Source organism: Gobius niger (assembly GCF_951799975.1).
Source record: "Gobius niger genome assembly, chromosome: 13".
NCBI classification, from domain to species: Eukaryota; Metazoa; Chordata; class Actinopteri; order Gobiiformes; family Gobiidae; genus Gobius; species Gobius niger.
In genome coordinates this window covers 8,295,028-8,311,130 of record NC_136864.1, presented here as the reverse complement: position 1 = coordinate 8,311,130, position 16,103 = coordinate 8,295,028, and the positions used below count along the sequence as shown (strand labels likewise).

Here is a 16,103-nt window from a genome sequence, read left to right as displayed (position 1 = left end):
ACTGCAGGCTAGCGCCACTTAAACAGTATTTACAGCCAACTTTGAGTGAACACAAACCAACAGAACAAAAATGTGTGTCGAATTTCAGGCAAAACTGCAGTAGAATGTGCTTTGGAACAAACTTGTGCTGCAAAAATTGTCAAGCAATGTCTGACTTGCTTTTTAATGCCCCGCGGAAAAACTGCATTTGGATTAAAACTTTAAAATCTGAAAACTCGAGCAGACAAAATGGCGTACTGTGCTCCACTACGGGGTTGGATTGTACAAAGTAAGTGATCTGTCAGGTGTATTGAATCAATATTTAATCTGCCCGAGTCTTTTGCCATCACAGTGTATAAGCATGCTTTGGGGCTTTAAAAAATGCATTTGTTTTATATCAAGAAATAAACCTGTCCTTTCCTGGAAACTGGAATAAACCTGTAACTCATTTGTAGGAAAATGTAATATACTTACATAAAAACAATTGAGTGAGGCCGTATTCTCAGTAAAATGTGGCTGATGGCTGCTGCTGGGACGGACCGGTGGAGCTGTGGATTCCTCAGCCCGGAGGCTCTGTCATCACACCCAGGGATCAAAGCCTGGAGCCGGGCCTCTCTCCCCCATCCCGCTCCCGTCTCCCCGGTGCATGTCCGCCTGTCTGCCTGTTTGCCTGGATGGATGGATAGAAGAGGGGCTTTCATTGGTTATTCTGACTGTAGCTGCCACAGAGCCGGCACAGGTGCGATGGGAGGTTCAGCAGCCTCTCCAGCTCGGGCTCTGAGCTCTGAGAAGTGCATCTGTGTCTGGATTTGTCTCGTCCGGGCGCTTGGGAAGACGCAAAGCAGGGAAGCAGTTGGGGAAAATGCGAGAGAACAAGTTTCTAAGGAAATCGGGCTGAGCAGGATGAGAAGCGATTGTGATATTGAATTTTTTTATTGGTTTACACCCAGTTTAGGCATAATTATAGTCCAATTTAGGTATTTTTTAGATCCAGATTTGTCCTGATTTGATCTTAATCTTGGCCTGGTGGTACTTGAAAGGTCAGATTTTTTTTTTTTTTTTTTTTTTTTTTTTGTTCTAGTTGCATTATAGAGTGCATATATTTCGGACAAAGGTACATTCAGGGCTAGGTAATGTTAAATTTGTTCAATACTGATACCTGAACGATACCTTTTAAATTACCTTTTCTATAAGGTATCTAAAAATATTTGTCATCTAGAACCAGAAAACAGAACAATAATGTGTGGAAGATCTGCAAATGTACAATATTGGGTTCATCTCCAATGTCAAGAAATGTGTGGGGAAAATTGGGAGAAACTGTGGAGGAAAAAAAATGGGGCAAAAATAAAGCCAGACTGACTTTATGTATTTATCGTCCACACGTGCAGTCGAGTAAATGTTCTGGTGAAAGCCCTCGGAGGAGCTTCTTGCTGTGACTTTGAAGGGACTAGATGCAAGTTGGCCATTTTATAGTCACTACTGCCACCTCAGGTCACATGTGTAACTGCAGCTTCTATATTAAGCTCGTGCATGACGGCACTTCATACCCGAAGTAACACCTTTTTGAGTGACAGTGCAGGATTTTAGAGGCAGTTGTGGTGAACAGGTGTGGGCTCATTCTACACATTAAGACACGGCTGGAACATGTAGGGGGAATAAAATACTTAATTTTAACATTTTTAAATTCCGTATAGTCCCTTTAAAGGAATAGGCCACCGTTTTTACATACTAAGATATGTTCTTAGCTCACTTTAGTCGAGTTAATATATCCCCGTCTGGTCTTTGTCCGCGCGCTCTGTCACGCAAACGGAGCACATACGCAGCCTCTCCCACATGTCACATAGCTCCGAAAAAGCTCACGATAGAAGCTACCAAGCTCTTCCACGTGTTCCCTATTTAAATAAAGTTACGTGAAGTGTTTTCATGCGAAGTATATTTACCCAGAAATGTAGCATGTCGATTTTATAAGCAAATAAAAAGGGGGACTATATTGTGAGGCGTAATGATACGAGGAGTAAAACGTCCGCGTAGTAACTCCTAAAGACTTCCCCCGCTCGCTTCCGTCAATAACCTTTAGGAGTTACTGCGCGGACGTTTTACTCCTCGTATCATTACGCCTCACAATATAGTCCCCCTTTTTATTTGCTTATAAAATCGACATGCTACATTTCTGTGTAAATACACTTCGCATGAAAACACTTCACGTAACTTTATTTAAATAGGGAACACGTGGAAGAGCTTGGTAGCTTCTATCGTGAGCTTTTTCGGAGCTATGTGACATGTGGGAGAGGCTGCGTATGTGCTCCGTTTGCGTGACAGAGCGCGCGGACAAAGACCAGACGGGGATATATTAACACGTCTAAAGTGAGGTAAGAACATATCTTAGTATGTAAAAACGGTGGCCTATTCCTTTAAGGACAAGTCCAGCTCATTTAAAACAGATGAAATGGCACTGGTAAAAGATCTTTGTGTCGCGTCCGGCGTCCGCCATCTTCACTGTTTTGGTTACAGGAGGAGCACTGGTTGATGGGAAATGCTAGCGCGGAAGATGACGCACCGTTATCTCCCGCCTCCTGTGCTATGATTGGCTCGTCTTGGTTTTGCCGGGGTCAGCGAGATTCAAATCGCACAATCCCAGACGTATCTCTTAACATGGAGCAATAATAGGGAAATGTTTTGGAAATAATGGGGACAAATAGGAATAAAATGGGGGGAAATAAACAAAAATGAGGGAAAAAATGGGACAGAAATAAGAAAAAAATTGGGAAAAATGTGGAGAAAAAAAATAATAATTTGACTGAAACAACCAAGTCACTTCCTTTAATCCTGTCTCTGGAACATCAGCATCAAAACTTGGATCTAAAGATAAAAAAACATTTCAGTACCTGCTTTTGATACTCTCATTTTCTCCAATATACGAGTAGTTCTTTCACTTTTTTTTCCCGATACCAGACCGGCATCATTTAACGGTACCCAGCCCCAGGTACATTAGCCAAAATGTCTACTCATAAACTTAAGAATTTGGTCATCAAAGTAAACCCTCCCCATTTTGCTTTCATCGTTATTCTCTTCACGTAGTTACAGTCTGTGGCGGCCCGTACATGTGTTATTCGCTCCATGTGTCTGGTCTTTCCCTGTGAGGCAGTTCTGATCCCACACACACACACACACACACACACACACACACACACCAACACGCACACCAGAGGACAGACAGATTCACACTGTCCCTCTAGGGGGCGCCGCTCCGTGTGTGAACCATATGAACTGAGCGGCACACGGCTATAACGCAGCTGCCCACAACAAAGCCATCTGTCTGGCATTTCAATGGGATTAACGCGACTGGCTGTTTACAGAGCGCTGTACATTTGGAATCAAGCGACTTCACAACAAGCCACTCGAAAAATCAGCGACTAAATGGCAAACACACATGACGAGATTACCGAGATCAATGTGGGATTGTGGATTTGGTGGTATTGTGGTAAATATCCCGTTGACCAATGGAAGTATGTAAGAACTAGCTCTTTAGATCCATTAGAAACACTTTAATCTGCTGCTGTAGACTCAGACGGCAAGACTTTATCTTCACCTTACTTACATGACAAATCACGCAGCCGTTTAAAGTAATATGTTCTCAACAAACGTGCTCAAGTAAAGTACAGACTCTCAAAAACTTATTTAACCCCTTCACACCCGCCTGAACCGAGCACATTTTCTCCAGTTTGGCTTCACCCGGATCTAAAAGCTTCTTGAAACAATGGTCAAAAGAGCCACAAGATGAGATGAAAACGAGGATGAAAACACAACAAAATAGCCACAAAAGGTCAACAAAAAAGTGAGAAAAAAATAACAACTAAAGAACAACAAAAAGTGACAAAAGATAAACAAAGAAAGTGACAAAAAACTATGAGAGTGGGTACATGTGGGTAAAGCTGAACCATAGATATAATATAATAGAGATGAGCGGGTCACATTCAGCCCCATTCATTGAAAAGGTTCCCGAGTCCTGTGTGAACCTTAATGGCCGCCCTGTCTCCTCCTGCGCAGCCTGTTCCTTAAAAGGGCAAAAAGGCGGGAAGTCCTGCACTCATGGGGTGGGCGGAGCCTCCACAGAGCTCCAGAGCTTGATTGACAGGCTAAGGAGCCAATCGATGTACTGATAATGCTTCCAAATTTCGGGCTGATAGACAAAAACTAGCGTGGTTTAAAAATATTTCACGTGACCCCATGTGACCCTAGCGTGGTCACATGGGTCAAAGCGATTTTTAGAAAAAGAAAAACTCAAGCCGTTTTTTTGGGATGTTTGAAGTCCCATTAGGGTCAATGCTCCCAAGTGTCTCTTGGAGCCGCCTCTGGCCACCAGGGGGTGGTATTACAGCAATGTCAGCTCCCGCCAAAAGGATCATACAGAAGCACGTTCTTCGCCCATTGAGCTGAACAGAAGAAAATGCCCTCAGTTTTGGCGGGGGTTAAGAGGTTAAGAGGATGAAACTGTTTGCGCACTTTACAATTGCATTATACACTCACTGCCTGTACTAGTTTAGTAAAAACATAGATATTAACCCAGTTGTCCAACTGGTGATGGGATTTACGGCTCTTTACCAGGAGCTGAGTCTTTGGGATCTGTTCATTTCAAAGAGTCGTTCAAATGTCTCTTTATTTAAAAAAAACAAAAATTTTAATCACACAAGCCATTTAAATCATCTAGAATTACTGGGATTGACGTTTACGCTTTGAAAGACGTGTTTGTGAATCAAATCTTGCGCCACAGCTAATAAAAAGAGGCTGCGACTCATCTTAAGTGCATTTAGCTTTGATTTTAGTGCAAAAGGCTTTCACATGTGTCGCCTACTCTGTTGTTGGGCTGATTCTTGTGTTCGTCAGGGCGAGTTCTGCATAAAATTGACTGAAAAAAGAGAGTCTTTTCACAATAGATAGTTATTAATCTGGACTGACTTGTAAGACGTTTTTATGTTTCCTGTAGTCGATATTGAGCTCTTTAGTTTTTCCCACATCACTCACACAGTCACCACATTCATGTAGACAAAGTGAGTGAAGTGTCTTGCCCATGAGCACAAGGGCAGCATACCTTTAGATGACACTTTTTGCCTGTATTATTTGCACATAGTGTTTGTCTCCTAACTTTCTAAACTGCTGCTCTGCTTATTATTTCATGACGTGTTTATTAATTCAATACGTCCCCATTAAGATTCACATATTCAGCCGCACAGTGAGAGCCTTTAATAAACTGGTTCAGCTCAGTGCACATTGATTACACCGGGCGGCCCCCGCTGAGAGCACATCTGTCTGAGTTTGGTCAATCACAAAGTCAGACTCTGGTACCAAAGCCACTTAACCGTCGGCAAAGGAGGAAACAGACATTGAGGTCCTGCTTAGGACGGGGCACTGTGAAACGAAGTCCAGGTACTACCGGTATCGAAAAACTGAAAGTATCAAGAGCAGTTTTCTCATTTTTTTTCTACTCAGCTTTGCTCATTTTTTATTACAAGAATTTTTGCTATTTTCTACCCAATTTATTACATTTTTCCCCCCCAAAAAAAGCTCAATATTTGCCCAATTTTCCCCAGTGTATTATTATTTTTTTCCTTGATTTTTGCCCCATTTTTTTCTAATTTACCCCCTCATTTTTCTCATTTTTTATTACTAGCATTTCCCCTATTTCCCTATTTTTTCAATATTTCTCAATATTTGCCCCATTTTTCCCAGTTTATTATATATTTTTTTCTTGATTTTTGCCCCAATTTTTCTCATTTTCCCATTTTTTCCCTCATTTTTTATTACTAGTCTTTCCTCTATTTCCTGCATTTTTTCCCCCTATTTTTGCCCAATTTCTTTCAAATGTATTTTTTTTACACAATTTCTCCCAATTTTACCCAATTTTTCCTCAAATGATTTCCCAAAACATTCCTTGACACTGGAGACGAACCCGATATTGTATATTTTCAGATCTTCCACACATTATTGTTCTGTTTCCTGGTTCTAGGCGACAAATATTTTAGTATCGGTATTAAAAAAGAAACAAGTATTGTTAAAGTATGGAATGAAATGTACCCAGCCCTTGTCCTGCTCTACTTTAATGACATTTGGGACGTTTTATGAATCATTTTAATCCAGATTTGCTTTGCACATATAGGTATAGACTTTTATTTTACTTGAGGAACTTTGCATCTTACACTTGTCTCCTGTGTGGTTCCAGCTGTGCCCGCAGTACTGGCCGGAGAACGGGGTGCACCGACATGGGCCCATCCAGGTGGAGTTCGTCTCGGCCGATCTGGAGGAGGACATCATCAGCAGAATATTCAGGATTTACAACGCGGCGCGGGTAAGGCGGCAAAACTCATGACCATTTTTATTCATTGTCTCCCACTTGTTTGCACATTATCCTGCTCTTCTTGCACCCCCTGAGTGTTCCTGAGCGCTGATGCAACAAGTGAATCTCTCCGTTTGTGAGATCAATGAAGAAAACGTTTTGCCTCGAGAAGCTTCTTCTGCACTGATGATCGTTTCGCCTCAGGCTTTTTAACTATAGTTATGTAGCAGCGAAGGGTTCATCGTGTTCTTGGTTCCATATGTGTTATAAAAGCTACGCTCTTCGATAATCTCAGTTGTGTCTATTGTCCTGACCAGGGTTAGGAATAGTTAACAAGAGTGATGAAAAAGCAATTTTGGAGCGACCGAAAACGTGATGAAAACATGATGAAAAAGTGACAAAAAAATATTTAAAAAAGTGTCAAAAAAGTGCCAAAAACATGATGAAAAAGTGACCAAAAAATTATGAAAAAGTGACAAAAACATGATGAAAAAGTGACAAAAAAGTGACAAAAACGTGATGGAAAAAGTGATCAGAACGCAATCAAAAAGCATTCGAAAAAAAGCAAAGAAAAAGTTATGTTAAAGCAACTAAACGACAAAAACATGACAAAAAAACAACGAAAACAGGACAAAAATGCTTCAATAACGTGACATAAACGCGGGGACAAAGCAACAAAATAGTTACGGTCAGATTTATTGGTCTTAGCTTTCAAATGAGGTGTTGCACTGGCCTACAGGCTGTTAAAGGGAATATGCAAGTTGGTCATTTTTATACTCACTACTGCCACCTCAGGTCTTACGCGTAACTGCAGGTTCTATATTTAGCTCCTGCATGACGGCACTCCGGCGGGAAAGGGGAACTTTGTTGTGTTCACCTGCGTTGATTCACTACACACCTATCAAATAAAAATGAGTTCTATATTAGTCGCTTGAAGATTGCTAGTTGCTGATGAAGCCTCTTGAGGATGAGAAGCAAACACTAAAGGAAACAAACATTAAGAACTCTCGATATTCTAAAAAACGTCTTGATCAGTGGTTTGTCAAAGCGACCGGAGTCAGCTCCTCTGTTGGTTTCATTTCACTGTTTGCTTCGTTACTGATCCACTGGCCTGTGATCAGACGTGTCGCTTCACCCCGGGCACAGTGTCGGACGTGTTCACACTTTGGTCGGAGCAGTGGACTTTTCCCCACTTTTGTCGCCAATCAACACTTTATTCAAGTATAGACAAAGGAAGTGGAAGGAAAGGTAACAAGTCTGAGCCCAGCAGGTTTAGAACAGCAGCGGTGCAAGAAAACAACCCTTCAACTTTAATTTCACTGAAAAATAGAAATACGTATTGCTGACCGCTGTGCCACAGTAGCAATCTTTAATTGACTTTCTTGTATTGCTAATTGGTGCTAGTGTATAAACTGATGTTGAGTTACAAAGAATAACATTACTTTGAATATTCTAGTTAAAGACAAATCTAAAGTAGCGACTCAAATATAAAGAGCAAAAAAAATGGTGAAAATACTAATTGAGTAATTGCACCAGAACTGAGCATGTTTTATCCAGTTTGACATTACTGGTACCCAGATCTTAAAGCAGTACTAAGTAACTAGTCCTTCTGGGGGTAATACAAGTATTAATGGGGTGACTGGAATATCTTTGGCCAGAAAACCACAATTGTAACTTACTTCCTCCAGGTCGGAGTCACCAATACACACTAAAGGAGCATTTCGGGGTGGGCGTTTATAAGCTTTTGCTTCGGCCCACTCTTTTTGAGCAGAATTTCAACTGCTCAAATAAACAAAGGAATCACAAGGAAGAAGCTAACAGGCTAACGGGCAAAGCTAACTGCGGGCTAGCGCCACTTAAACAGTATTTACAGCCAAGTTTGAGTGAAAAAAATCATCTCCATTGTGTGATTGGATGTACAATATCCCTCTCTCCCTTTGTCTTTTCTGTCAGTGTAGTATTTACTCCCACGGACAAGTAATGAGTAAAAAAACGTAACATGCTACGACACCTGCAGTGGAGCTTGGTACTGCTTTAAAGCTTCTTGAGAAAAATGTGTCAATATAGACAATAAAGCGACCATAACACATTAAAAAAAACGAAAAAGCATTTTTTTTTTTAAAAGAGACCAAAGGAGACGCGGAAAAAGAGATGAAAACACGGCAAAAACACACCAAATGAAAAATATAAAAAGCAAAAACGACAAAAAAAAAGTGAAAAGTCAAAAAAGTGATGTAAAAGCAACAAAAAACTTCAAGAACACGTTAAAAAAACACTCAAACATGTTTCAAAAATGTGACAAAAACGCTGCAACAATGCAAAACAAAAAAGTTACGATCAGTTTTGTAGGTCTTAGCTTTCAAATGAGGTGTTACATTCAAAGCTCCAGTTGAGAAGGTTTTAGATTCGGGTAAAGCTGAACTGGAGAAAACGTGCTCAGTTAAGGCGGGGGGTTAAAGGTTGAGATTTGCCAAATTCCATCAATTAGGAATGAGACAAAAGTGCGTACAGTTTTGGCCAAAGGTAGTTGAATTACCCTAATTTTTGTACTTTTGACAAACTTGTGCAGTAAAAATAGTTAAATAATGTAATTTTTTTCCAAGAAATCACTGACAATTTGTTTAAAAGTTCCCTCATGTCACATTTCCGGTGCGTCTCTTTTTTAGTGAAGGCCATTAGGATGACTGCTTAAGCTCTGGTCCTCTGAGCGACTTCGATCTGTACTGCAGGTGTTTCATCAGCGCCCGTGTGGCTCGCTGAAGTAGAGTAGCTCCATGTTGGATTACAGAACCGCTGTCCAACGCCGTAACAGAGCCATCGATCAGCGCTTCTATCAGAGAGATCATCGCTCTGCGGTTCATCCGTCTCCGACAAACCGGCCACGCTCCCACTGCTTCATCTGGGAACATCCACCGCACCGCGAACAACTCTGACTACGTGTGACGGACTTTTGATTTGGAAACTTTTGGCAACAAGTGGGGCTGCGAGATACTTCAAATTCATATTATTTTTTCAATAGCTTTCTGTAAAACGTATAAAGGCTTCATTTACATTAGTCTTACTCAGACCTTAAAGGTACTAGACGGAGTTTAAAAAATGTTAAAGCTAAGTATTGTCCTCCAGCCATGTCCTAATGTTCCAGCCATGTCATAATGTTCCAGCTTAATATAGAAGCTGCAGTTACTTGTAAGACCTGAGGTGGCAGTAGTGAGCATAAAATTACCAACTTGCATCTAGTCTCTTTAATAGACGTGTTTAAAATATTCTTTGGAGCGCACATTTACTCACAATTAACAGTTAAACACTTAGCCTTAGCAGTACATGCACATCAGGGGTCTCCAACAGGCGGCCCGCGGGCCAAAGCCGGGCCCGCGAGATGATTCAATCCGGCCCCTGACTTGTAGAGCACATATTCCTGAGTATGTCAACAAAAAAAAACAAAAAAAAGCAAGTCTCTAGACGATTCCTGTGCGAAGTTATGATTTTTTAAAGAAATAACCAGAATGTCCAATCCAGCCACTAGGTTTAAAGAAAGAAAGCAAAGAATTCCACACGTGTCCAGCAGAGGGCACTGACATGAGGGATCGGGATATAAACAAACAAACAAACAAACAAAAAAAGCACAACAAAAATGTAACAAAAGCAACAAAAAAGTAACAAAAAAGCAATGAAAGTGTAGGAAAAAAGTTACAAAAACAAGGGAAAAGATCTGTTTTGTTGGTATTTCAAATGAGGCGTGACTCAGGCCAATAGGTTGTAAGCCCCAGTCGAGAAGAGTTAGATTTGGGCAAAGCTGAACTGGAGAAAATACACTTGGTTAAAGCGGGGGGTAAGAGGTTAAATTATTAGCAAGCATTAAATTCGATTCAAAATGCCTTTCAACCTAAATGTATCGGAAAATGATGACATTCCTCTACATTTCTTGCTGTAATAATGATGCTCTACATATTCAGGGGCAGTTTTGACAGTTTATGGCTTTAAAACATAGTATCTGGGCATTAATGGCATTTAAAAGCGTTCAATTGGACTTTCTTCTGCCTGTATAAACCCTGAGTTCTTTGACAGCCATAGGTTTTTGATAGTGTAAATGTGGTTTTAAGTTGTAAACCATTACGAATCGGTTAAATATAGCAGGGGTCACCTGGATCTTCACATTGATGAGGGGCCACTACACTTGGGATTAGCCTTAAGTGAACTACGTGGCTCAGTGAGTAAAATATAGAGTTCAGGACGGAAAGTTATGAATAAATGTGGTCATTGTAATCCGGCATTTTAGTGAAAACAAGAAAACATTGTCCAAAACGATATAAAAAGTAGAGAAAGGTCACGCCAGGTCGTTTCCCAAATGTTTTTATGTGGACAGTAGCTCTTTTGTTATTACGGATTGCACCAGGAATCCCAGAAATCTTTGGAGAAGAGCCAAAAGACCACCAACCACAGCTCTACAAGTCAATTTCCCTAAATCCAAGATGTTTCGACTGCTATTACTCTCAATACATGTCCCCTTTTGTCCGCGTTCCTGAGCCCCCCTGTGTTTTTCCCCCCCGCAGCCTCAGGACGGGTACAGGATGGTGCAGCAGTTCCAGTTCTTGGGGTGGCCCATGTACAGAGACACGCCCATGTCCAAGCGCTCCTTCCTCAAACTGATCCGGCAGGTGGACAAGTGGCAGGAGGAGTACGACGGCGGAGAGGGGCGCACCGTGGTCCACTGTCTGTGAGTACAACAGCAGGCAAACACCACCATCTACTGGGCTTTTAGGGGAACTGCAAGTAGATCGTCTCCGCTTTTGGGTCAACTGTATTAGTTTGGTCTGTTTGATGGAGTCTGCTAAGCTAATCGTCACACTGGTCTATCAAATTATATAATCAATGAAGAAAAAGATGCAGTTCAAGCCCTTCATATACTTTTTGTTGTTGTGTCATTGCCTTAGCACAGTGGCAAACTCTAAGTGAATATTGCAGACAAACATAATAAAACTGAGTGTCATATTGTGGTTTCCTCAGAAATGGCGGCGGCCGCAGCGGGACGTTCTGTGCCATCAGTATTGTGTGTGAGATGCTTCAGCACCAGCGCTCTGTGGACGTGTTCCACGCAGTCAAGACCCTGAGGAACAACAAGCCCAACATGGTCGACCTCCTGGTGAGAGACAATAGATTCTACATTCAGGCTTTTCTCTTGGGAGATGTGACCGATAATGTGTTGAACTTTTCATATTGTCCTTTCACAAATGACCCACTGCTTCCTGTCGTGATCTTGGCTCTTAATTGTGCAACTAAACCAGGCCTAAACATCACTCTGCAGATTAAGAACATTTAGAAAGGCTCCACATCAGGTTCTTTATTGGTGGTCGGGGCTCAAAAGTAACAGAACTACACTGTCTGACTAAAGAAAAAAAGTGGCCATTTGGATTTAACTAGCGGCTCTGATCTGGTGTTACTATAGTTGATCAGGTCTAGGTTCAGCAACACTATGAGCCCAAAGAATGAGATCAGCTGAACATCCTGAATGGCCAGGTTATTCCATCAATTCCTCCCTGATGGCACCGGCATATTACAAGATGACAATGCCAGGTTTCATCGGGATTATATTGTGAAAGAGTGGTTCAGGGAGTATGAGTCAGAGTCCATATCTTAACTCTTTTGAGAATTTTTGGGATGTTCTGGAGAGACGGCTTTGTGTAGTGGTCACATTTCCCATCATCAATAGACACAATAGGCAACATCTTTGGAATTGCCCGTATATGGTCATGTTCGAAGCAGTCAGAGGGAGAAAGCAAAGACGAAAGAAATTAACTTTCTCCCATTTCTCCATCATTACTTTAAAGGGGTTAGATGCAAGTTGGCCATTTTATACTCACTACTGCCACCTCAGGTCATAGGTGTAACTGCACCTTCTATATTAAGCTTGTGCATGACGGCAATTCGGACCCGAAGTAACAACTTTTTGAGTGACAGTGCAGGATTTTTGAGGCAGTTGTGGTGAATTGATCTGGGCTTTTAAACTCGTTATAGTCCCTTTTACAAATATTGTCAATATATTTTTCTAAAGATAAAGATATTTTTTTCTTTTAATAAAGCTACAGAGACATGGAGGAGCAAACAAGCCCATAAATACAAATAAAATGGACAATGCTTAACCAGGAAGCTAACGCTGCCTTTATGCTACATATGCTAACGTTAGCAGCAAGTGCAGTTTTTTCGAGCCTACTGAACAATTTGCTGTGAAAAACCTCCATGTGGACGCGATTTTGGCTTGACTTTATTGGTGTCAGATAAATATGTTTATAGTCTGGTAGAAAACGGCTTAAAAGAGTGGAAAAATTGTGATTCTCATGAGTGGTTTCTCCCCCCCTTGACTAAGCCACGCCCCCTTGTTTGACGGGTTCTGTATCAAGATCTTGGGGATCAATAGATGCAACACTGGATCTTTTGACATTGCAGAAGCTTATTGAATCATTGCCAAAGTGAACGCTGTTAAAATCAACGCTAAAGATGGTCCAACAAAATATTAGAGCGCGTGATCGTTTTTACTTTTTTTTTTTTTTCGGTCAGTGGGTTGCCTTTCCTTTATAACAGTTTTTTTCTTTCAATCCACTGAAAAACAAACTGTCAAAAGGTCTAGTGCTTAGTTCTTTTGACGATTATTACAGCTTCATTGGTTTATTATCAACAACTAAATCAAAAATACCTCTGTGAAAGTACATTATTTAAAGTCATACTATCAGTCCTATCCGCCCTGCCGTTCATTTGTTCAAGGCCGAGCCATCTATCAGGCCGTAAACTCTGAAAGAAGGTCATTCTGCCTGTTTTATGAGATGAAATCATTTAAACTACACCGCTATTACAGCAACAGCTTTGGGCTTTAAATATTGAAGAAGCAAAAGGTGTTAGAAACGGGCGCGGTTTTAATTTTGTTTAGCCTCGCTCGCCTGAATGCTAATGCTCGGTGATTAACGGGGTGATTTGCACGATGTCCCCGACCCTCATCGCTTTACAAGGCGTCAAAGATGTAGCGGGGCCTTTTAAAACTCTTCATTAGTTTTTATCGCAAAATCAATGAACATTTTGGCGCGTGTGCCAAACGAGGCTGAACGGCGTGCCAGCATTCGCAAACATGATCTGCAGCGAAAACAGTTTCCAAAAGAGCCCGAGAACTCAGAAACAGAGACCGAGACAGAGACTTCCTTTGTCCTTGTTGATAATGAATGCCTCAACAACAACTACAATGAATATGTTTCTTTTAGAGAAGCAATAAAGGTATGTCTGTGTTTTAAAAGGTAAAGTAGTGCCATTTCCCTCTGCATTTTCTGGTATTTGGTTAAAATAGTCAACAGTAAAATGCATTATAACAAAAAAGGCAAAGCTTTTCCTTCAAATACTATTAGAGGGATATTTCAGGATTTTTGACATAGGGCCTCATTTCCTAGTTATCCAGAGTGTTGCTGATTTCTGGAGATATGTTTTTTTGTAAGTCATGCAGTTCTTTTATTTGAAGAGCTACGTGGCGCTAGGCTAGTGCAAGGCTAGCGCATTTCTACGGTATCAGCTAGCCTAGCATTTATATGGTTAGTCTGGCGTTATAAGTGATTTGCCTCAGGTGCAATGTGGAGCGGGTCAGACTGTTTTTAATGGAGGCTAGCTGATACCATAGAAACGCGCTAGCCTTGCACTAGCCTAGCCTAGCTTTGTTATAGGCCAGGCACAGACGCAGCCATCTCGAGCTTGCCCTGAGGAAGGCCTAGAGCCGAAACGCATTGGCAATTTTATCTTATCTAGCCATGTTTAAATAAACGCTTTTTAATATCTCTACTTTTGGAGTGCCTCAGTTTGTTTGATTTTTTGGCTGAAACTTTTTTACATCCAAGTAGCCTCCCAATTTTTTTGAACTGTTTGCAATGTACACCTCTGTATGTGTCTTTTGTACAAAGCAACACATTTTGGATGATCCTGACACATGGCTCAATAATGCAAAAGCAGATCTGTAGGTTTTAATGATTGTTGATGGTGTGCTTGGACCAGTTTTGGCCATTGTTGAAGTTTTTAAGGCTGGTTTCCCAAAGTGCAAATATCGGTCCAATACATCGGTCTCTGCTTACATAAAATTACTCAAATCCTTAACCATTGTTTTTCTGCTCAAAGTCATGAACTTTCAGCACCAAATGCCCTGGTTCTCATCTTGTTTATATCACTTACAGGTGCCAAGACTACTATATTGGTTCACTATATTGGTTGCTATATCCAGCTACTGAGTTTGTCTATTCAGGCCTAAGAAAAACAGCATTATTGTCACATTACCTTCATTTATGTTCTTATTTTGATCTTAATGTGTCTCCTTTCTCTCCTATAGGACCAGTACAAATTCTGCTATGAAGTGGCTTTGGAGTACTTGAACTCTGGATAACTCTTGGACCTCCACGTTTCCCCCCACACTGACTTTAAACTGGAGACTGTGACTTTAATGTGCATTGTGCTAAGACGAAGCTACAGCGCCTGCTCCGCCCCGCTCTCTGCCGCCCCCTCCTGGACTTGCACTGGACCCGGCAGACTTGTACAGCGTTTACTTACCGCCCCGGTGAAGCAGGCCCGCAGCAGCACAAAGAGGAGATGTGTGTTTTTTTTTCATGATGAAGAAGAAAGTTGCCTATTCCGCGGATCCCTCGCTTTCTGTTCATCCTGTGGTTGTTGCCTTGATCTACATTGGGACAGTGCGCATTTGTGCTTTTGGAAACAAAATGAGTCTGTAATCCGTATTTACACTGTATTAGCAAATGTAAAATATGTCTTTACATTTTTGTAAAAAATCATATACTTGCAAATGCCTTTATGTTATTTTTCTGCAAGAAAGCCAAAGTTTATGGCTATAACTTTATTGCTTTTCGTCTGCATTCCTCTGTAGAGCTCTTCCCACTCGTCCCAGACACTTGTTTTCGGGCTGAAAAACCCTCTGATGGATCCGATATATTCAGATATATATTAATGTGAAGTGGATGCCAATTTAATGGATAATTTTATTTATTGAAATATGACCAAGAATTATGTTTAAATCATAGAAATCTATTAAGTAGTCATTTTAAAAAGATGTATTAATATATTTATAGTATATTTACATGTATTTAATTTGAAAACTCCCTTGTTCTATTTCTGGGGACGCCATGTTGTTAACTCATTGACTGCCAATCACGTCTATAGACGTCAATTGAAATCCGAACGTTGAGGTTTTTCAATGGGAACAGCTGCAGCAAAGCCTTGAGCATGTCTGGTGTTAAAATCTTAGTTGTGCTGCGTAATGCTGCCACCTAGTGACTCAATAAAAGAACTACAAGTTATTTTATTGAGTCACTAGGTGGCAGCATTGCTCTTTCGTTTTCTCAGCTTTTTGGTCAGAAAACAACATTTTGGGTGATTTCACCTATTTTCTACGGACGATTACTAAAGAATGGAAAGAGGTACAAACAACTTTTCTTTTTAGATGAAAGAAGAGAGTCTAATCTTTCTTTTGGTGGGTTTCGTGTTGACATAGACCTACATTTTCTGTGGGTCTTGAAAAATTTGAAAATGGCTGGCAGTCAATGAGTTAAGCTTTTCATTGCCAAGGCTCTGTCACAACACGGGCGTCTCAACACAATATCGATAAACGCAGAGAAGCGAAGTTCTATGCCTTGAGTTATTTAACTGCACCCCTGCTTTAGGAGCTAATGCTTTTCCCCAAAACCAAAAGTGTTTTGCGACTTGCAGCGTTTTGTGCTTTTTATTTGTTGTCATTTGCTAATACTTTGTACATTTTTAATGACTA

General features: G+C 40.9%; 1 protein-coding gene across 6 annotated transcripts in view; it reads left to right on the top strand.

Annotated features, from left to right (window-relative positions):
• The window catches only part of LOC306972937 (receptor-type tyrosine-protein phosphatase mu), a 373,633-nt gene extending 358,452 nt beyond the window's left edge, over positions 1-15,181 (top strand). For 3 of the 6 annotated variants that reach the window (XM_079569665.1, XM_079569664.1, XM_079569663.1), the window contains exons 32-35: positions 6,197-6,322; positions 10,861-11,024; positions 11,315-11,450; positions 14,658-15,181. In XM_079569665.1, the coding sequence (XP_079425791.1) occupies positions 6,197-6,322; positions 10,861-11,024; positions 11,315-11,450; positions 14,658-14,711 (480 nt within the window). In that variant the 3' untranslated portion in view covers positions 14,712-15,181. The remainder of the gene's footprint in view (positions 1-6,196; positions 6,323-10,860; positions 11,025-11,314; positions 11,451-14,657) is intronic. The other 3 variants (XM_079569666.1, XM_079569668.1, XM_079569667.1) reach the window with 1 other exon arrangement.
• Positions 15,182-16,103: the final 922 nt, after the last annotated feature.